Source organism: Saccostrea echinata, unplaced genomic scaffold (assembly GCF_033153115.1).
Source record: "Saccostrea echinata isolate AGI-Se365-2 ecotype Australia unplaced genomic scaffold, CSIRO_AGI_Sech_v1 ptg000030l, whole genome shotgun sequence".
Classification (NCBI taxonomy): Eukaryota; Metazoa; Mollusca; class Bivalvia; order Ostreida; family Ostreidae; genus Saccostrea; species Saccostrea echinata.
In genome coordinates, this window is record NW_026889779.1 from 20,365,577 (window position 1) to 20,388,653 (window position 23,077).

Sequence of the window (23,077 nt, forward strand, 5' to 3'; positions counted from 1 at the left end):
ATTTTAGATTTAATATAATAGCTTAAATAAAACAATGAGTTCATATCCTTTTTCAGGTCACTGAATAAAATAAAACACGAAAATTACTGGATATAACTATCTAAATTTTATTTAAATTATATTTTCTTTGTACACAGATAAATAAATTAAAATTATTTATACTCCTCAATATTGCAGAGATAGTTTTTCTCATGATTTTCAAATACTACTTCAGATGTTCATATAGTTTGTTGATAAAAGTACACATACTAGTCCACTTTAAAGTCAGAAATACATGTATAAGCTCTATAACAATTGTCCAACACCGAGCTTTGTTCTTGATTTCCTCCATAATATTAGACGGCTAATGGTTTGGATGATTTGACTCTCTCACCGTACAAATTCAGCTCCGTCTCTTTTTGGTCCAGCCAATCCTCGTACGTATCGCCCGCACGAGTTTTCCCCAGGGACCGGAGGTAGGCCCTCAGGGCCCCCGGGCCTCGTTCAGCGATAGGCATGTCGTCCTTTTGACGCTGAAATTCTACTTTCTTTTTCTCTACTTCTCTTTGAGCTAGCCACGTCTCATATGACTGCGATTTTTCAGCCTCCAAGCGTTTTCTGTAACAGCATTTATGTAGATCTTATTAATTTATGTATAGTAATTAATTTGTTATCAATTTATTTCATATATTCTTGAGAATATTTAAGGGAAGAAGTTGCAAGAAAATATCTATAACAACAATATTAGCAGGATATAAGTAATACATCTATCGTTATTGTTATTGATTAAAAGCCAGTGACCGTCGCTTTGTAGCATTACGACTATAGATACATGCACATCCAACTGTCTATAGGAAAACGTTGCCAAAATGACTGTGATTGCAAAAGCGTTAAAGAAATGCGGACAGATATGTATACATTGTTATTTTTGTCCCATTCCTGTATATAGTTTTTTCTATCAAGTGACTATGGACATACAAACATACCTTCTCAGCTCGGGATCACTGAATTACAACATACAAATATCAATTTATAGTCAATTTTATATGAAATTCATTTCGCCATCACCTTTAAACTCAGTTACTGGCGATTAGCATTAAATTTCAAACACGTTATTTTGTTCAAGAAGCAGTCAACTTTGGACAAACTCCACGATACAATAAACAAAGCTTAAATAGTACAGTGCATTCAACATGACATATTGTATAATAGACACGGGAAACAGGGGACGGCTACACAAGAGATGGGTGAGTACGACTGAAAAACGAGGGAGGGGCGAAACCACGTACCTCTCCAAACTTCAGTGGCGTGAAATGAAGGAAATGAGAAAATGAGATCTCTCACTCGTTTTTTTTAATGCACAAATATGTACATGTACTTGAGAATCACAAGAATCGGATAATTATAAGTCATTGCAACCAATGAGTTGGTTGGTAAGAAAAACTTTTTGATAAATGTACATAGATGTATTGATGGAATATAACAAATTCATGCAATACAACTTTTGCATTTATTTAAACAGCAATTTACACAGAATTTCGAACTTTTCAAATCATGGATTCCTGATAGCTAATTCCTAGCCAAGATCATTGCTAAAGCGAAATTGGTTAGTATTCACTTTTTTCCAACAATGAAGTAGACACAGGTCAGCAAACACTGAACACAACAATAAAAAAAAAACACTGCGATACAAGCAAAGACAACGTCCATTTGGAAAAAGCCTGGTTTGTTCTAAACCCCCCCCCCCCTTTCCCATTTACAACAAAAAGTTAGTTACAAGACATTTTGTACATTTAACTTCGACAATATACATATTGTTTTATTCAATTTCACTGTGTTTATGTCTCTACACAGGGACTTGTCAAGGACTCGTTCGGACAAGGCAAATTTACTTTCGGGGGATAAACTATAAATTCCAAATGGGATATTTTAATCTCCCATTTTCCTATTTACTAAATAGATAAACAGTAGCGGATCCAGAAAGGGGGGGGGGGGTGCAACCTCCTTTGGATTCGCTGAGAGAGAAAAAGAGAGAGAAGTGTTCAGAATGTTTTTGTTTTTACTATAGAAATTGTTCAATGAAAGGCTATGTAGTAATGTATGAAGAAAATTTGATTGTGAAAAAAGGACACCCACCCCTTAAAGAAATAAAATTTTCGTTAACCCTACCCCTAACTCTAGTCCGTACCCCCTTTCAGCTGAACTCGATTCCAGAGATTTTTTTTTCCTCTTTTTTTTTTTTTTTTTTTTTGGTCAAAAAATTTCAGGCAATCCAAAAAAATTTCCTGCCTGGTCCCCAACTTTCAAAAACGATACTACGTCCCTGTAGTATTTTTATTAAGTTTTCGTTTAAGTATATGTGAACATAAGTTATAACGACTCTCATTTCCTCTTCAACCCCCCCCCCTTTGAAAAATTTCTAGATCCGCGCTTTATAAAGAATGGTTAGAACAAGACATCTATTGATTTTATTGTCACTTCAACAAAGACTCAAGGCCAAAGGGTCAGAAAGAAGAAAAAAATCCAACAAGTAAAACATTTTCGCTACACAATCCGCATTAAAAAGAGACAACCTATAGATTTTGAGGCCACTTGTGCACAGTTGAGGTCAAAAGGGCAAAATTGTGAATGTGAGTACTGTGTGGGCTTTGCATAATTACTTTTAGTCACTGGATCAGAGAATAGTAACATATTAAGAAACAAACACTACATGTGAAACACACAAGGAGTCTTTTTTAAGGAAAAAGGGAATACTTGTATTTACACTGTATATTACAATCGGTACAAATAAACTTTTTCTTTTTTCGTTGTTAGTAACAGAACCACATATATATATCAATTTAATGATTTCTTATTAACACCTATACATGTATGTTGTGAGTTGTTAAGATTTGGAAATATGAAGATGGAAAGATGGAAGAATATATATCGAGTATATGTACATGTAAATTACATTAACTCTAAAGAAAATTGTTAAATATTACATTGTATGAACAAGGATTAAACTTTTCATCAAAAAAAAAAAATAATTATTAAATTTAAAATCAAAATTTATAATTAATGTTTATCAAACCATGGATAAAGTGCTTTAAAAACATTTTTCTGGAAGCATTATGTAAGAAATAAAAAAAAATGACTGAATAGAAACTTTTTTTTAAGAAGAAAAGAGAAATTAATTAAGAAAGCATAATTTATAATGTTACGCTTTTCTAGCTGAAAATAATTTATGTTCATATAGCACACAATAATAAGAAATAATAATAAATAAAACAGAAAACACAGGGTATTAGACATATACAGCTGTGAAATCTACAGCAGTCATTTACTCACTCTTCATTTTTTCTGCATTCAAAAATTTAATACAAAGGAGTTAAAACAAACAAGGTTATAGAATTATAACATACATGTAGTTCCCCTCCCTTTAAAACCACTATTTCCCAAAGCTAATAACTTGAGACCAAAATTCTTTTTTTTTTAAAGACATGTTATATTTTGCATATTACATCAAGATGAAATTAGTATTGAAATTAAATTTTGAATATAATTAATTTCACTTTTGTTATTTTAACTTTGATGTTATTGTTTCATGCAAGGAACAATTAAATTTGGTAACAAAAGTCAAAATTCTTAGTTAGTAGAACATGTTATTTATTATTGAGGATCAACATTTAAGGATTTAAATGATTATAACAAAAAGATAAACAAAAAACTATTTGTCTCCTATAATGAAAAATTTCTATTGAAGATGCTTCTTTTTTAACTGTGAATTTTCTGACATTCTAACTCTGTCAGAAACAATAAAATCCATCAACTTACCGTTCTTCTTCCTCCTGGCGAATCTTCTCCTCTGCTGCTTTCTTGATATCAATGGCTCGCTGTTCTACTGCCTTCTTCTTTTTTAACCACTCATCATAAGAAACACTTGACTTCATACTACAAAGATTTAGGCAGTCTTGTTCAAATTACATCTTACTTCCACTGACTTCATACTACATGTACAAAGATTTAGGCAGTCTTATTCAAATTATATCTTTCTTCCACTGACTTCATACTACAAAGATTTAGGCAGTCTTATTCAAATTATATCTTTCTTCCACACACTTAATTGCTTCACAAAGGATTTTTTGAATAGCGAATGGATCAGAGATCTAATCTAAACGTGTATTAAATGTAGATGGAGAACCAGGTAATTTCCAGATCCTTTAATTTTAAAATTAATAAATATAGTTTCATTTTCTTTAAGTAAAACAAAAGTCTTAAAATAACAATTTACAACAGATTTGTCAGCTGAATGTTTCCAGAAATACTTTTATGTCCTCAAATAGTGACTATATACACTGCTATTTTTTTCTGAGGTAATTAAATTCAGACCTTGATTTAGTTTTTTGTCTCTCCTCTCTTATTACTGGAAGCTTGTAGTTACCTGTAGTAATACAAAATGACCCAATGAAATGCACATCCAATAAATATACAGATTACATATTTAGCATGGAAGCTAAATTTTACATCTCAAAAAAAGTGGGGTTATCTAAGAAATCTGAAATATGCCACCCACTTTAATTGAAATCAAATAGAAAACACATCAAAAAAAATTGTATGATTAAAGAAACTTAAGATGTAGAATGTCAATTTATCATCAAACCTACCATCTTCATCAAAAGCATCAGCATCTATTTCAAAACTCTCCTCTGTTCTTGGTCGCTCTAATGATTTTAACTCCTCCTCAGTAAAGCAACGATTTCGGACTTTCTTTTTTGGAGACCCTAACCTAGTTCCCTCAAACTCTCCTGGGGGCAGAATGTTAGTCATATAAAGCTGGCACCTTTCACCCTTCATCCACACTGGGAATGCCGAGTCAAAAAACTGATGAGCCATGCGATCTGGTTCCTCACTTGGCTTGGTCCTCTTTGCTCTTTCTTGCCAGCGGAAAAGGAATAAATGTCTCTCACAACTCTTGTGATTAAACTTAGCTGCTATGGACAATGCTGTGGCACCATCCTCATCTTCTGCATCAATGTCAGCACCTTATAGGTAAAAAATATCACAATTTACTCTATGTGTTTGAACAACAAAACACTAGATAGTATATAAAGGAAAAAGTAAACCCTGTAATTTTGTTTTGTCTGTGATCATAAATTATTTAAATATCCTTTCTATTTATATTCATGAATAGAAATATAGAAGACAAACATTGTCTTATATAATGTGTTCAGTACATATTTTGGTTTGTAAATTCTTCATTGAAGGTAAGTGCCTTGGAAAAGAGACTAATTAATAACCTTTCTCTAAAAGAATATCCACAATATTGCCACGTCCCTGAGAAGCTGCTACATGCAGGGCTGTTCGACCACATGGAGTGCAGGCATTTAAGTCTGTTCCTGATAATAAAATAATTTTAAATTACAAGAATAAAATTTTGTAAAACGTATTAATAATTTCTACATTGTTTGATTTCAGCTACTAAAAAGTACTATGTTATTAAATTCTGTACAGATAATAAAAACAGTATGTATATATATTCTCAATTATTATTCTCCTTTTTTGTATACCGGTAAATATTTTAAAACAAAAATGTTGTTATTATTACTGTGCAAGCAAAACTACCTGCTTCTATCAGTCGTTTGACTAATTTTTCATGGCCACGGTGAGCAGCTATATAGAGAGCTAGAAATGCCCTTTCCTCTAACCATGCTTTTCTGGCTTTCTTTGTCATATAATCACTATGTGGCGTTTTATAAGATGTGGGATTTGTTACACCAAGACTGAAAACCTGCAAATTAGTTTATATACAATGGATAGATAAATCAGATGGTATATGCAACTCTTTCTTTTGTTTTCATGAAAGAAAAATATAACAAATTGTCTTATTTCAGTCATAATTTGGAGAGGGAAAAAACATCATATCTTCTCTTATAAATGATGATCATACACTCACCCAGTCAATGTCGTTAAGAGAGACAGCTTCTATGAGGTCTCGCCACATTGGCCAAACACCAAGATTTAATGTGGCACCTGGCACAATATCATTGCTCCGAATTGTTGAATTTTCCAATAACTCACCTATGAAACAATGGATAAAATGAATTTTATTTTAAATCCAAGAATGATAAAACAATGGCATAAAGCATTTAGAAAGTTAATGCTCAGTCATATGAACTATTCCAGGCTGTGTTTCAGGAATGTTATAAGACCTAGATTTTGTGTCCCAGCAGGATGTAATGGGAGAGAAGAAAAATGTGTGATGGACAAAACCGGGATTCGAAACCAGGCCCCCTGAATCTCCAGTCAGGTGCTCTACCAACTGAGCTATCTGGCCACCAGTGATCAAACCTGTCTGACCACCACATACATAAATTGTAGTTCTTTACAAGAAAAAAAAGAGATGGGAACCAAGTGACAAGGTTATATCTGGCAAGCCTTTGTGATTAAGATCATTACATGCACTCTCAAACCCATTGATGAAACACCAGAAAAGCCTAGACTATTCAACAAATCTATACATATTATGAGAAATCACAGGTATATTTCAATTTTGAATATTTTAACAGATATACTTCTGTGTGATATATTACAGACACAATTTTAAAGAGGCCAGTGAACTATTTACCTGCATCAAGATAACTAATTTTTTGCATGTGCACGGGAATTCCTGCAGCAAATTCCATATATCGTTTTAGTTCAGAAATTTTCATATCCCCAGCAATATGTTTCAGAGGAAATTTATCGTCTGTAAAAAGTCGAACTTGGATGTCGAAATGCGTACGTTCTCGACCTGTATGGCCACGACTGCGAATTCTTGAACCCATTTTAACGATAGAATTTGTTTTAATGTACTACATGATTAAAAAATTGAGTGTCTAAGAGGATAAATAAAATTTTATCTATGTTCCAGATGCTCCTCGGAATCCATGTTGTTTACATAGAGACGATTTAGTCCCGCACAAAAAATCACTGAAATATTTTTATGCGGATAAAAACGGAAAAGTATTTTAATCGTTAAATCAATATTTGCAATCATATTGGTTCAAATAAATAAAATAAGTTACATTGAGTACATTGAGTAAATATAAACATATCAAATATTTATTTTTTTTTTCTTCCAGCTTGCAAAGGTTACATAAGTGTACCGCAGTGAATCCAGAAGTCAACATCCGCTGCAGAGATGATTCGAACTGTGTGTGGAAGAGTTTTGTCTGCGGTCGTAAGTTTCCTATTTTCATGCAAAATAATAAAACATAATTGCATTTGATTTTGTAGAAGCATGTATTAAGATGATGTAGTTGAACTGTAAGTGAACTGGAAATGTATATTGATTTTCCCATCAGTTTAAGTGAAGTGAAGGTCATTGAAAAAAACATACAGGAGAAATTCTTTTGATTCCTATAGTTATTTATGTACATGATCTGTATACAGAGAAGCACGGAAAATGTTATTGACCATGACTGGATATAAAATCTATCTTAAGATACTCCAAAGACGTTTGAATTGTTTACTAAATTCTTTTTGGAAATTATGCAACTAAAAGTTTCAGCATATTGTTTGTTAAAATGTGAAATATTGACATCTGATGAACTGCTTTCTGTTAATATATCATGGTTTTTATGTTTGAGTGAGATAATACTTTTTGTCATTGAGTATTTAACTATTTTTATGATTTTTACAGTCTTCCCAGGTGCGGAACTTCCACCGTACTGCAGCAGCATCTGGGTCACAGTCATTTGTAGTGAGTGCTTAGTTGTGTGCAATTTATTTATTCTTTTTTTTTTCAAATTAAAAGCACATTTTTTTAAAAATAAATAATTATTTACTTCTGATTATGTCTGTTTTCTCTGAATTTTCCTGAGGAAAAATGGTTTATGGATTCCAGGAAATTCACTAAAAATTCTTTTGATTTTGAATTTGTGTTTAATTAATATTTTATTTTGATATTCCAGCACAGAGATTCACCAGAAAACAATCCAAACACACCTTTTGAATTTACACAAGAAAATTTAAAGGTACATGTATGACTTTAATTAAATGGCATTATCATTTACAGTATAAATACATACATTTTAACTCTACTCTATGCAGAAGTCTACTTCTTTTTAACTTCATCTCCCGCTTACTGCTTTTATTCAGAAATCTACTGCTTTTCTACAGAGTCAATTTGGGGCTCACTTGGGTAGCAATGATTGGAGCCATTGATATAAAGTTAAAATTCTCAGTATATGAAAATTTAAAAAAAGAGCCTCACATATGGTTGCTTCTGGCAAGGCATAATGTTATCATTGGTGTGTGAAAGTGTGGTTTAAAGTATGACTCCAGTTGATCCATTTTCCACTAAATATATGCGTAACTGTCAAAAACAAATTATCAATCAATAAGTTATTCAAAATATAAATGAGTCAAATGTGTTAAAATTGACATTACTGACAACATATTTTTTGAAAAATGTAACTTTTCTATGAACTCTGAAAATTGAGAAATATATTGACTCGGAGTGGGGGATTGTCCTTGCCTTGTACACCCTTATTCTTTATTCTTACATAAACACTGAAATCTGAGGATTTATTTTGGTTATACATCAACATCAAGAAATTTTGTTGGAAGATAAAAGCCAAGCCCAAGTTAAGGGTTTACACTTTTATTTGACAGCAAAATTTTATGATATCAGTTGTATTTTCAAAAAAAAAAAAGTAAAGTTCTAATGTTTATATCTGCCACCACCAGCAGAGGGAGAAAGTAGATAGAGGTATCTACTGAAGGTGCTTACATTAAAATTTATACCCATTTCCTCTGTGTTGTCACACTGGCTTTTTAAAGTAATAGATAATTTATTAAAATTTAATGAGTGTGATGTTTGATATTGTTTTATATTCAGAGGGCAGAGGTCATCATCGGTAATTATCCTGAAGGTCATCAGGCAGCAGCTGTCATCCCACTTCTGGATTTAGCACAGAGACAGCATGGTAAGACAAGTCACAACAAACCCCTTAAAATACCAAACTCAAACTAAATGTCAAGCTGACTTACATATAAGGACTTCAAGTTGAATTTGAAGTTTTAAATCAATAGATAGAATTTTTAAGGTAAAGTGGAGAAAAAAAAAAACAAGGTTCTCTTGGGACTTCTTTTGACCCTGTGAATTTCTGAAAAATTTAAAACTGCTCACTATCAGTTTACAATGTATTAAATATAACTAGAGCCCTCGGTGATAATGCTAATATATATATCTATTGAAATGATATAATTTATCACTATTCGATTCATTATGATGTCATAAATTGTGTCTTTATTCCCATTTCATTTTTTTTTCAAAAATAGCCTAAAGTTTAAAATGTATTTCAGTATTTCAAACAGAGCACAATCTCTGATCCAAAATTTGCAAATATATGAATGATTATAGAACTGTTTCTGAACATTATAAAATGTTTATTTTTTGGATCACAGTGTGCTTCTATTTTAATTCTTCCCAAAACAATACACATGTTTTCTGCAAAATTCAAGAACATTGCAATTTCACAAAGCCTGTTTTCAATTACCTGTTTTCCAATACCTGAGTAGGAAATTAAGGCACTAAGTCTTTACTTTATACTGATGCTTGAAATGAGACACAGAGTGTTAATCAATAAATTGGTATATACATGTATACAGGGCTACTAAAGTCTTGTTCAGGGGAGAAGAATCTTTAATATGAAACTCAATGCATCTGCCAGTCAGAAGAAAAATAGATTTGTTTTTTAAAAATAACTTCAATCATATTACCGGTACTTTTTTTACCTTATTATTATTATTTTTTTTTTTGTAGGATGGCTACCCATATCAGCAATGCACAAAGTGGGAGAAATGCTTCAGATGCCAAAAATGAGAGTGTATGAAGTTGCCACATTTTACACCATGTTTAATAGGTAAATTTTTCTTCATTCTTTTTTTTGTTAAGGCATGATGAAGAGTCTATTTTTCCCCAGAAAAGAAGAGAGAGATAGAGTCAATACCTGTAACTTTGATATTTTGAAATTGGGGAAAAAATCAATTTATTAGTGTTTAGTTAGTGATGCTTAATACTAATTTTACAGGAAACCAGTGGGTAAATACTTTGTACAGATCTGTACTACAACACCCTGTATTCTAGGAGGAGTGGGATCTGATATTATACTGAAAGAAATCGAGGAAAACTTAGGTAAAAAAAAAAACAACTGTAGCATAGTTTATAGTTTGAAAAATGAAAATGATTGAAAGTAAATAATGTAAATAATGCCGAAACTAGTAATGTAGAGGTACTGTTTGTACTGATATAAAATATTGCTAAACAGGAATTAAGCCAGGGGAGATGACTGAGGATGGAATGTTTAGTTTACTAGAGGTGGAGTGTCTGGGAGCCTGTGTAAATGCCCCAATGGTGCAGATTAACGATGATTACTATGTGAGTAATGGCTGCTTTCCTTTTCTAATGGTGTCTCTACAACACAGCTACAGCAAATTTGTTATTGACAATTTAACATCTATTTTTGTTTATCTTCATTCTTGTGACCATATTGCATGTATCAGGTCTCATAACATGTATACCTATATAAACAAATATTCAAAAGTTTATTTCCAAATTGTATACCTATACAGCAAAATTTTCAAACATTTAGTGGCTATGTTTATATTCACAATTCCAAATGTTACTTTACAAGACTATAAAGTCAAATGGCAGATGTTTCAGGACAGTTATTAGAAGTGCAATGCTTCCTTGTTTTGTTCGTTGACTCAGAAACTGGTAATAGGTTTGAATATATTTTATGGTAGAATTATGAATATTATAAAAGATAGGAAACATTTCAATTAAATTTTAGGTTCCTCACTTCATTCTCCCATATGATGATGAGATAAAATAATTTTTGTATGCAGTATCTCCATTTCAAAAGTATTATCAATGCAGTGCTGCCAAAATTCCATGGTTTTATATATTTCATATATAGTTGTGTTACATTGTTCTTGTAAATTTCGCTCTTTTGTGTTAAGTAAATTTCTTTAACTTGAGAAAAAAAAAATGTCTAAATAGTGGGGAGAACTTAATTGTGCAATAATACAGGATTATTTATTGCACAAATAAATTAGTCCAGTTCATAATTGTGCAACAATAGAGGATTATTTATTGAAAAAGCTGAGTGACATTGTCAATTTTTCTTCTTTTTTTTTTAGGAGGACTTAACTGTAGAGGATATAAGAAGAATATTGAATGACCTTAAGCAAGGCAAAAAACCCACCCCAGGACCACAGTCAGTGCTATTTATATTTACATCTATATGATAATGTGTACAAAAGAATAGTCTTGCATAAATGATAAATGTTGTATATACCAATTGTACATGTATTGCATATGTATGTAATTGTTATAAACATACAACATACAACAGTTACATTCCTTCGAAAATAGATGAAATGAATTGTTCATGAATTTGAAGCAATTGTGTTCTGTATATAAGAGTATTATGTAAGGTTACTGGTATACTGAATGTTTAAAAAAGATTCTATTTTCCATGTTGTTTTTATTTTAATTTTAGGAGTGGTCAGAAACACAGATTTGCCTCAGAACCCAAAGATGGGTTGACTTCATTAACAGAACCACCCACAGGACCTGGTTTTGGGGTCAGACCTGACTTATAGGACTTAATGAATATCAAACATGTAGAAATTGATTAAATTGATGAACAGTATGAAAATGTGTAAATAATTGGAATGCTCATCCACTGTTATGGACTTGTGTAACTTTGTTAAATGCTTCAGAAATATGAAATAAAATTAATAAAACAAATGTGGTGTGCAGTAATTCTCAATTAGAATTGGATATACTCTTCCATAAGCTAAATGTGATGAAGAGGGAGGGAGTTGTTTTTATGCCCTGTCATGAAATTTTCAGGACTTTTAGTGTTACCCCTTTCTATTGTAGTTAGTTTTTAGGACTTTTTCACCAAGCTTGTACATTATGAGTAGATTTTTGGTACACTGTATGTATCTTTATATTGATGACTTGCAGATATCAAGAAAGTAATGACATTTAACTTTGAATGTGTTTGATAATTTACCGTTTTCTGCACTTTTTCTCTGTGATTCAGATAAGGCGATTTTTATAATATGTTCCTTTAATATATTGGTGACTTAAGATTAAGCTTAAGTTGCATGTTCATTGAACATTTTCACAAAAGTTATTGCTGTTAGGCTTTGAAAATTTCTTGTTTTCTGCATGTAGTGTCTTTCACACTTTGTCTTTCAGTTTTTTCTATACATTAGAAAGGACGCGAAGTAATCTCAGTTTAATTTCAACCATTCTGCATGTATTTCAACGACGTGAATTGTATAGATGTAGCATATCTGATATGCTTTCTTTGCCATCGTCGAATCATCTTCACAGCTGTAGGGTTCATCATGCTTTACATGTACCAGGGCATTACTTTTAAAAATATATAGATAATAGAGAAACTTAACATCAAGTTTCATCACACTCCAGTAAATTTTGCCGATTTTATACAATTCACTGTAAATAAATAATGTTTAGTATTTATCCGGGGAAAAGGATGGTTTCTGTTCGACTTTTAGAATTTCAAGATGGCTGCGCCCATGTAAAACATGTCAAATTTGTAGAAGGACAGTAGGGACGATATATCTGCATGTTTGTAAAATTACGCATAATAGGACCAAAGAATTGGATCCATAAAGGAAATATCTTCAGATTAAACATCCGCATGGTAGGATTTTAACAATGACAAGAATTTCACAAATTGTTCAGTTGTTATGCATGTAGGCCTATGGCTATTCACGACACTGGAGCTGTACAGGTCCAGTACAATCAGTACATTTAGCTACGAAGCTAAAATTACCTGCCGTAGGTAAATAAAGCTATGTAGGTAATTCAAGCTACGAAGCTAAATCTAGTGATTGTACCAGACCTGATGTATACATACTCATATTTAAACTAACTTCCAGTGCCCATGGGCCTACTGGTCATTTGCACTGCCATGACAAGGATTATCTGGGTCCTGAAAAAGGACCCAGTCCTAATTAGAGATTGCCACATTTTCTTCCCAAATATTGTGTTTCCCAATTTGATTTTGTTTCAAAGACTATGTAAATACTAAATAGGTTTAAACTTGTAAATTGTTTATCTTTTTGAGGTCAAAATTTTCAAATGAAAGATCAAAAATTTTCTATAATAATACTGTACCATATTGTATTTTGTGTATATAAGATTTGTCAAGAAATACACACAACAGTTTCTTAAAATGTTATGTAAAGTATCCCAATTATAAGGGCAAAATATCCTGTGTCATATAGCTTGATGTTGTAATGTTCCCAGACCAGAAAAAAGATCTTTGACTCGTCTGAAAGCCTGTATGTGTGTTTTTTTACCCCCCCCCCCCCAATACTGTTGAATCATCATTGTTTTTTTTTGGGGGGGGGGGGGCAATGTTTGTGGATTTTGTGGTCCCTACGCCCAAATTTATATCCCCACAAACAATAACTTTATCAGTGTATCAGTTCATTGGATCTTCAGTATAATTATACGATTTACCTACAAAGTTACTTCCCCACAAACCAGGAAAATTTTGATTGCTCATCTTTATTTACCCTCATGAAGTAAAATGATTCCACAGTAGGTAGGATGAGATACCATACATAGTGTTGAAAATTCCACTTCCAAAGGTGGGCACTTTCCAAGTTCCAACTTTACAACAGTGACATCAGTACATTTGTTTATTTTCATGTGCAGATGACAGACGGTGATAAACCAGATTTGAAACTGTCAGTTGATGATCCTTGCTCTATCCAAATGAGTGTAGATAAGAAAACAGACCAAGTTCAGCCTGTCTCTGATCCATGTACCAGTAAATCAGGATTGTCATTGGAGAATTTATCAGGAAAAGCCAGGAGAGCACTCATTAGGGTTAGTAAACGCCAAAAAATGAGTTCAAGAGCAGGCTAATGCTGTGATATATGAAGTATGAATGTATATAAAAAAATGTTTGCCTGTTGTCTGTAGCTGTGTAACCTCTGACTCAATTTAAATCAAACTTTCATATTCTCAATGGCCTGAAAGTGTGTCAAGAACTTTACAACATGTTCTTTCACTTAGGTCATGTGTATTATTTTTCATGTCAAAGAAAGAAAAGTACAAGGAGTTAAAGAGGAAAAACAAAGGACTGACAAACAACCCTAACCCTGGCTACAATATCTTTAATGAAACAGAATACTACTTTGAAAATGGTAAGTTTAAAACCTTTGAATACTGTATTATTTGTGAATAACATAACCCCCACCCCTCCCCCAATAAAAATGGAGAGACAAATGTATTCAATAGAATTATTAACTGCAATTGTTGATTTCAAATTATCTGATATTTTTAATTACTTTTTTTAATAATACATAGACCTGCACATTCCATTTTGGTGGAGAATATACTGTAAACTACTTATTTTTGAAGGGTAAAAATTTTGTGGTTTGAGGGAAAAATATAGGTTTGAGGAATTTGTTTTCAAGGTATCAGAAGTGTAGTGTTGTCTTGATTTGAGATTTTAACATTTCATGGTGGATATGAATTCATGGATCTCTTCATACCACAGAAACAATGAAAAACATCCACAAAAATTAGTGACTTCACAGTAAAGGTTCATGTGGAAATCTGTTCATTATTTCTTCCCTTTGCTTGAGGGAAATTAGGCAGATTCTGATTTTTCTTTTCCTTGTCTTTAAACATGTGTCTTTCTGCTGAGATTGTTATTGGTCTTATTGTAGGTTTGAGGAAAGTATATCCTTACTTTTATGTCTTCTCCACATTTGTCAAAGGTCGCTGGTTTAATCGCACACTGTGTGATATTTTCATCAATGAGTTCACCCTATCAAAGGAATACGATGTGGTAAGGCTATATTTATACCCCATGCAATGAGTTGCAGAGGGTATATTGTTTTTGACCCATGCATCAGTCTGTTCATTAGTCCTTTTCTTCTCAGTGCAACAGAATTTCCTGAAAATTTGTAGTTAATAAGCAATAATATGTAGATATGCATATGAAATTCTGATTCAATTTTTTTTTGTGGGAGTTATGCTCCTTTTGAAATTAAAAGTTTGCCCTTTGTCAGTCCTGTTCTTGTCAGTGCAACTCCTCAACTGAACAAAATTTCTTGAAACCTTGTAGTTAAGGACATACGCAACGTACCTTACCTACTGATAATTTTTCAAGATATTCTTAATTTAAGATTATAGTGCCATCAGATGTTCGTCGACAAAAAATCAGCATGTATTACCAGGGGTTTTGAAAAGATATCCATTGATGAAAATTCTTGTATAATTCAAAGAAAAATACACAAAAATTACTAAACACATATTCTAGATGTTTTGTTTATCCAAACTTGTTTTAGAAGAAGTGTACAACAGCATATATAGACATACAAATGTAGCACACAATTCCTTTAAGTATTGGAACTCTTCAACTCCAGGGAAAAAGACAATAAAGTTCAAACTATGTTGCGTATGTCCTTAATAAGGACATACATGTACTGTGTAAATGTGCATATTTGCAGTAAATTCTGATTCAATTGTTTTTCTGGAAGTTATGCTCCTTTTGAACTTAGAAGTTTGGTCCATATAAATTATACTACTGAAACAGTTTGTTAGCCCAACTCCTATTAAACATTCCAACAGAATTTCATGAAGCTTTGTAGTCAATAAGGACCTACCGTGAAGATGTGCATATTTGTATGAAATTCTGATTCATTTTTTTTCTGTGAGTTATGCCCCTTTTGAACTTAGAAGTTTGGCCTCTAAGCATTAAGTAGTAAAGGTAAGCATATGAAAGACTATTAGCATTGATTTCTTAATTGACATTGATTTTCACAAACATCTGTAAAGGGGGGGATTAATTATTGTATTTACTGGTAATGCATAGCATTGCCATTCATTATGTGCAGCATTGTCAAGCAATATGGGAGCACAAGGTAAGTGAGCTTGATCACTTTTTCTTTCATCTTAATTATTTTTAACAGTTTTCATCTCTGAGTGAATTGAAATAATGATTTTTTAAAACTAGATATAGATGTATATTTGTAAACATTATCTGTTTCTTTTTATGCATGGATAGGAAACTCTGGTGAAAGAAGGTCATATAACTGTAAATGGTAAAGCTGTGCCTCTTGAATACAAGATCAAACAAGGAGATGTCATTGAAAACAATATTCACAGGTACATATAAAAACAGCAGCCCATGTTACTGGTCTCATGCTCAGGTGAACTTTTTTGATCAAGGTTTATTCATCATTTATTATCTGTTGTCAGATATTATTCATTTTTCAATTCTTCTCTGCAACCAAAGACCCAGTTTTAGACAAATTAACCACAAAGCGTCTTCTAGTGGATCAAATTCAAACAAGGGCCAAGTTTCATAGAAAGGGCAGTTATTCCTCTGACACATGAAACAGTCAAAATTTTCATAGATTTGTGTAGAAACAGACAATTTTCAGCATCATAGAATTGCAAAAACCAAGGTATGAAAAAGGGAATGTTATATCATATTTTTAAGACATGAAAACCCAGTATCAGGGGAGACAATAGAGGTCATTGAGGATAACAAAGATGTCGTAGTTGTTAACAAACCCTCCTCCATTCCCTGTCACCCCTGTGGTAACTACCGCTACAACTCCATGATCTTCATCCTAGGCAAGGAGCTGGGATATGGAAATCTCAGAAGTAGGTCATTGTAAATCCAATCTACTTCAAGCATGCTTTGATGTATTTGACTGTATATGAAATACACTTAAACTCTTTAGGCCTCTGGTTCATAGCAGAAATAGATCGTCATGAATTGGCTTTATTTTAAGTGTTTATAGACTTGATCAGGTTACGTTGAAGCTTTATGTTAGCTGTGAGAGACTAGATCATGTTATGTTTTTGGTTCTATTTTAGCTGTGTACAGACTTGATCACATCATGTTTTGGTTTTATTTTAGCTGTGTACAGACTTGATCGCTTGACATCAGGTGTGCTTATTTTCACAAAGAACGAAGCCTCCACAAGAAAATACATTGACGACATCACGAACAGGAATGTGGAGAAAGAGTATGTCTGTCGAGTGGAGGGAGAGTTTCCAGAGTAAGTAGAATATGACTGTCACATGAAGAAGAGGATGTCTGTCAAGTGGAGGGAGAGTTTCCAGAGTAAGTAGAATATGTCTGTCACATGAAGAAGAGTATGTCTGTCGAGTGGAGGGAGAGTTTACAGAGTAAGTAGAGTATGTCTGTCACATGAAGAAGAGTATGTCTGTCAAGTGGAGGGAGAGTTCCCAGAGTAAGTAGAATATGTCTGTCACATGAAGAAGAGTATGTCTGTCAAGTGGAGGGAGAGTTTACAGAGTAAGTAGAATATGTCTGTCACATGAAGAAGAGTATGTCTGTCGAGTGGAGGGAGAGTTTACAGAGTAAGTAGAATATGTCTGTCACATGAAGAAGAGGATGTCTGTCAAGTGGAGGGAGAGTTTACAGAGTAAGTAGAATATGTCTGTCACATGAAGAAGAGTATGTCTGTCGAGTGGAGGGAGAGTTTACAGAGTAAGTAGAATATATCTGTCACATGAAGAAGAGTATGTCTGTCAAGTGGAGGGAGAGTTCCCAGAGTAAGTAGAATATGTCTGTCACATGAAGAAGAGTATGTCTGTCAAGTGGAGGGAGTGTTCCCAGAGTAAGTAGAATATGTCTGTCACATGAAGAAGAGTATGTCTGTCGAGTGGAGGGAGAGTTCCCAGAGTAAGTAGAATATGTCTGTCACATGAAGAAGAGGATGTCTGTCGAGTGGAGGGAGAGTTTACAGAGTAAGTAGAATATGTCTGTCACATGAAGAAGAGTATGTCTGTCAAGTGGAGGGAGAGTTTACAGAGTAAGTAGAATATGTCTGTCACATGAAGAAGAGGATGTCTGTAAAACAAAAGGAGATTACTTAAGAAAATAGAGTATTTCTGTCAAGTGTAGGAAATATTTCCCAAATACTTTGACTGTTAAGTTGAGGGATACATTCCCAAGTAAAGAGGGTTTGACTACGCAGTACAGTTAAGGTGCCTAATGGAAATATCGGCAAATTTTGTGATTAAAAATATATTCTTAATCAGGATGGTGATTCTTTTCAGTACTTTATCGATATCCTACAAATGTTATTATGGTTAATAACTACATATTGAGGACGATAAGATTTTATATTTAGACTTGTCTCGTGATGCGGCAGTCACGTGACATAGCACATATACTTGCAGTATTGAGGTCACCTATAAATTTCGCTAGTGCAAGGGCATAATGAACTGAAAAGTGCTGTGATCCTCTATGGATTCTGCTATTTCATTGTTAAAATCATTTTTGTATAACCGCATTCTGTATTTTTTGCTGGTCAACGGCATTAAATATAGATATAATGAATTCATTTTCAAGATTTCACCAGGATCGCAGCACTTTTCAGATACCTTAATACTTCTAAAGTTTATATGTAAAAGCTTACTGTGCTCCATTGAGTGTATGCCCTTGCACTAGATGGATTTATTAAGACCCTTACATTACCCTCTGATGTACTAGCATACAAATATACGGCAGTATCAATTAAATACAATATACGGAATATACGTGAATAAAATCATAAAGAAGACATTGCATCCAAGTTAACGGCCTCTTAAATATCTTTAAATAATATTTTATTTAATTATAGAATACATTTTTCGTTGTGAAAACATTTCTTGGTCCGCCTCTCACTGCATACAAACTGCGTCAGGTTTCACGAAATGACGTCACATCGACAAGTTCATCATGATCAGTGATTTGTTTATATCTCTTGCTATGTGGAATTTAACTAAAGACAAAACAGCATGTTATAGTAAGTTTAGATGTAGTTTGATGGTTTCCTGTAGTTTAAAATAGCAAATCATTTCATTTTGTAGTATTTTAAAGAATTGTTGGTTTTGTATGATGTCATAGTTAACATTTCCAATACAAATTAGGCTCCGCCCCCTTTTTGTAGCCTTAACTGTGCTGCGTATAAGTGGTTTCCCAGGTGTATAGATTTTGGCTGTAAAGCTGAGGAAGAGTTTCCCAAGTGAGCTTTTTTTGACTGGTGGGTGTAGGGAAAATTTCACAAATACATAGAAGAAGCATTAATCATTGAAAGAAGAGCTTACATGTATGTGTACATGTACATGTACATGTATATTGTTTCCTCTATCACAGTAAAATTATTTTATAGGAGCTGTTACTGTAGCCTGTTTGAGATTTAATTTAATCGCATTTAGACAAGTGCTTAGGTACGAAAATGGTAGATAATTAAACAGAGGATTGTACCAGTACATACAGAAGTATTTGTCAAAATATTAAGGATTTTTCCCTTTGATGTGTATCTACCTTCATTATTTCAATAGAGTATCATACATGTTATCTAAACAAATTCTCTGTTCCAATTCGTACTGTTTTAATTCATTCAAAAAAGGAGTAAAATACAACATTTATAGAATATCTATTAAATATGAAACATCACTTTTTCAGAGGGGAGGTGGTTTGTGAGCAACCCATTGCTAAAGTGTCCTTTAAGATGGGGATAATGAAGTGTGGAGCTGATGGTAAACCCTCCAAGACGACATTCACTCGACTCAGCTATAATGGTCAAACCAGTGTTGTCAAGTGTAAGTCATCAGCAGTTTTGTCTTATATTGTAATTTGAATGGTGCACACCAAGTATGTTCCCAATTTATTTTCAAGAATTTCAGTTTATTTTCAAGCACTTGTACAAATATGTACAACTGAATAAATATGTGTCCATGGTTGTCCATATTTTTCCCTACAGGCAAACCATACACAGGCCGGACTCATCAGATAAGAGTACATCTTCAGTATCTAGGTCAGTCGGTCCTGTTTCTTTTATTTTGGTATATCAATTTTACTCATATAATTTACACAATTTCTCTTCCTCATTTTCTCTCAGTTTTTGGTAAATTGGACTAATTCTTTATTTGAAGGTCACCCAATAGTTAATGATGCTTGCTACAACAGTGCATGTTTTGGTCCTGAAAAGGGGAAAGGTGGAAATTACCAGTTCACAGACACACAGGTAATTTTTGAAATACATGTATCCATAGTCATGGCCATGGGAAAAGGCTATATAATCTTGTAGAAAGGTTCCAGAGTTCTAATTTTGGAATGACTGGTCAAAGTTCTAGAGATATGAAGAAGTGTGTTGAAAGGATACATAATGAGGTTTTCAACTTCATAAAATTTGAGATTTTAAGAAAAGTTTTAAAATTTCTTTCAGATCAGAGAATTAAAAGAGGAAGAACACAACAGAGAAATGTGGACCAGCACGGGAGAAAATCCAGACTTTCTTAAACGCATCAAAGAGCTCAAAAAGGAGCAAAATGATCCTGATGACCAGAGTAAAGATTTATCTCTAGATTCAGAACCAACTCCTAAAAAGACTAAGTTTAATTCATGTGAGAAAAGTGAGACCAATTCAGAGGTGTCATCTCTGGACAAGACACTTAGTAATCTGTCTGCAAGTGTACTGACTGATAATGACCAGAGGTTAACAATGGATGGGAAACCCCAGCCTCCTTTTGAATGGGACAAATGGTTTCCCTCAGAGTCATGCCCACTCTGTAAGAAAAAGTTTCTTGATCCAACACCCAATCAGCTAAAACTCTACCTCCATGCTCTAAGCTATAAAGTAAGTGTTCATTGACATTGTTTAATGATAGGCAAGATTTGACAAATAGATCTGTTGCCTCACATGAAATGTCATCCACACTACCTGAGACTTCACGTACATGTATATACAGTAATATAATTTTTATGATCTATTCCTATTAAATATTAAAAGATCAGTAGGAGTTACTCCCCTTACATTGAATTGCAAACAGTTACACATCTTAATACACTGTACATTTCAAATAGAACTTTCACAATAAATAAATAGTTCACAATAACATTTACAAATACTGGTAATATGCATACAAAGAAAAGGGAAAAAGAAAAGAGAAAAAGAAAATCATTGTGTATTTACATGTAGATCTGATCACCCAGACAAAGGAATGGGTGCAAATATACCCCTTTAAATAATAAATATATTCTTCTTCTGCTTATAAATACTTTGATAAGATACTCAAAGCAACAAATTTAAACTTCAAATGATATAAGTAAAATAAAAACCAGATAGTGTTGTAATGCTTTATTTAAAGCATGCACAAAACCTTACGAAAATATAAAAGAATCTTATGTACTGTAAACTTACTTTTTTACACAGGTTCATAATTCTGGTGAATCACAATTTCTGTTCAATCCGCGGGTAGAAAATTACACAGAATTCTTTGACTGCCACTGTATGTCTTAGATGCACTTTAAGTACACTAGGACAAATTTCTGCAGAAAATTTGTGACTGTGTACATAGTTTTAATTAATCCCACACGAAAAAAGTAGATCTACGGTATTCGAAAAACAAAACTGGTTTCTGTGAATATGAAGTCACCCAAAGTAATAGTTGATATAATCACTTAATAAAATAAATTTAGGTATAAGTCATATCACTGTATTACATAAAGTTTGATTTGTTTTAAATAAAAGGTATACAAGTGTAATCTTTATGTCATATTAAGCCATATGACCTGTATTTCAGGGCCCTGACTGGTACTATCAGACATCCATGCCTCCCTGGGCAGAGCCAGACTGGGAAGAGGGCACATGACCTCTTGGACCTGAAGCATTGTGTTGATTATAAATACATGTACATGTACACAGTAAAGTTGAAAATGATTGTGATATTGTTCTTATTGTGCCCCACTTTCAGAAAAGTGAGGGGACATTAAATCTCATTTGTAATCTTTCCATCTATTTGTCATTCACAAAAACTTTAACCTTGGTCATAACTTTTGAATGAGGGAAGGTAAGGCTTCCATATTTCAGGTGTGCATAACCTATGACAGGACCTTTCCAAATATACTAAGATTTTTTATTGCTCTTGATCTCCAAGATTGACCTACTTTTAAAAAATATTAACAATTGTCATAACTTTTGAATGAGAGAAGATAGGGTTTTCATATTTCTCATGTGCAATCTTTTCAAATATAACTATGGTTTTTGACCTCATAACATTGACCTTGGAGTTATCTACTTTGAAAAATTTACAATGGTCATAACTTTTGAAGGAGAGAAGATATGGCATTAATATTTCACATGTGCATTACCTGTTTTCCAAATGTCCCATGATTTTTGACTTCATGATCTTGACCTTGAAATTTGATTTACTTTTCAAAAAATATAACAGTGGTCATGATTTTTGATTGAAAAAAGATAGGACTTTTGTTAGCTCACCTGAGCTGAAAGCTCAAGTGAGCTTTTCTGATCACCCGTCCGTCTGTCCGTCCGTCCGTCTGTCCGTCCGTCTGTAAACTTTTCACATTTTCAACTTCTTCTCAAGATCCACTAGGCCAATTTTAACCAAACTTGGTACAAAGTATCCTTGGGTGAAGGGGAGTATAAATTGTTAAAATAAAGGGCCAAGTCCCCTTACAAGGGGAGATAATCAAGGAAAGACAAAAATAGGGTGGGGTCATTAAAAAATCTTCTCAAGAACCACTCGGTCAGAAAAGCTGAAACTTATGTGGAAGCATCCTGGGATAGTGTAGATTCTAAATTGAAAAAATCATGACCCCCGGGGGTAGGGCGGGGCCACAATAGGGAATCCAAGTTTTACATTGAAATACATAAGAAAAATCTTTAAAAATCTTCTTCTCAAGAACCACTTGGCCAGAAAAGCTGAAACTTATATGGAAGCATCCTGGGGTAGTGTAGATTCTAAATTGTACAAATCATGACCCCCGGGGGTAGGGCGGGGCCACAGTATGGAATCCAAGTTTTACATTGAAATATATAAGAAAAATCTTTAAAAATCTTCTTCTCAAGAACCACTTGGCCAGAAAAGCTGAAACTTATATGGAAGCATCCTGGGGTAGTGTAGATTCTAAATTGTACAAATCATGACCCCCGGGGGTAGGGCGGGGCCACAGTATGGAATCCAAGTTTTACATTGAAATATATAAGAAAAATCTTTAAAAATCTTCTTCTCAAG

At 33.3% G+C, this 23,077-nt stretch overlaps 3 protein-coding genes across 5 annotated transcripts; 2 read left to right on the top strand and 1 right to left on the bottom strand.

Moving 5' to 3' along the window:
* Positions 1-125: 125 nt before the first annotated feature.
* Positions 126-6,902, bottom strand: LOC133197494 (ankyrin repeat domain-containing protein 60-like). 3 transcript variants are annotated; one of them, XM_061333565.1, is made up of 9 exons: positions 6,587-6,902; positions 5,915-6,039; positions 5,584-5,749; positions 5,259-5,357; positions 4,626-5,003; positions 4,351-4,402; positions 3,796-3,912; positions 966-983; positions 126-597 (listed from the first exon to the last, which is right to left on the bottom strand). In XM_061333565.1, the coding sequence occupies exons 1-9, from the start codon at positions 6,783-6,785 to the stop codon at positions 336-338; spliced, it is 1,416 nt and encodes a 471-aa protein (XP_061189549.1). In that variant the 5' UTR covers positions 6,786-6,902; the 3' UTR covers positions 126-335. The 3 variants fall into 3 exon arrangements, with proteins under 3 accessions (XP_061189549.1, XP_061189550.1, XP_061189551.1); XM_061333566.1 differs by lacking the exon at positions 966-983; XM_061333567.1 differs by lacking the exons at positions 126-597; positions 966-983 and adding an exon at positions 3,268-3,321.
* A 191-nt stretch (positions 6,903-7,093) lies between these two features.
* On the top strand, positions 7,094-11,761 carry LOC133196522 (NADH dehydrogenase [ubiquinone] flavoprotein 2, mitochondrial-like). The gene is made up of 9 exons (XM_061332397.1): positions 7,094-7,180; positions 7,643-7,702; positions 7,914-7,976; positions 8,843-8,930; positions 9,770-9,869; positions 10,038-10,141; positions 10,275-10,384; positions 11,149-11,225; positions 11,511-11,761. The coding sequence occupies exons 1-9, from the start codon at positions 7,142-7,144 to the stop codon at positions 11,611-11,613; spliced, it is 744 nt and encodes a 247-aa protein (XP_061188381.1). The 5' UTR covers positions 7,094-7,141; the 3' UTR covers positions 11,614-11,761.
* Positions 11,762-12,610: 849 nt separating this feature from the next.
* LOC133197502 (pseudouridylate synthase RPUSD2-like) lies at positions 12,611-21,732 on the top strand. The gene is made up of 12 exons (XM_061333578.1): positions 12,611-12,692; positions 13,715-13,888; positions 14,106-14,208; positions 14,737-14,858; positions 16,080-16,180; positions 16,518-16,684; positions 16,944-17,085; positions 19,506-19,642; positions 19,804-19,857; positions 19,976-20,067; positions 20,269-20,679; positions 21,626-21,732. The coding sequence occupies exons 1-12, from the start codon at positions 12,615-12,617 to the stop codon at positions 21,692-21,694; spliced, it is 1,650 nt and encodes a 549-aa protein (XP_061189562.1). The 5' UTR covers positions 12,611-12,614; the 3' UTR covers positions 21,695-21,732.
* The last annotated feature ends 1,345 nt before the right edge of the window (positions 21,733-23,077 follow it).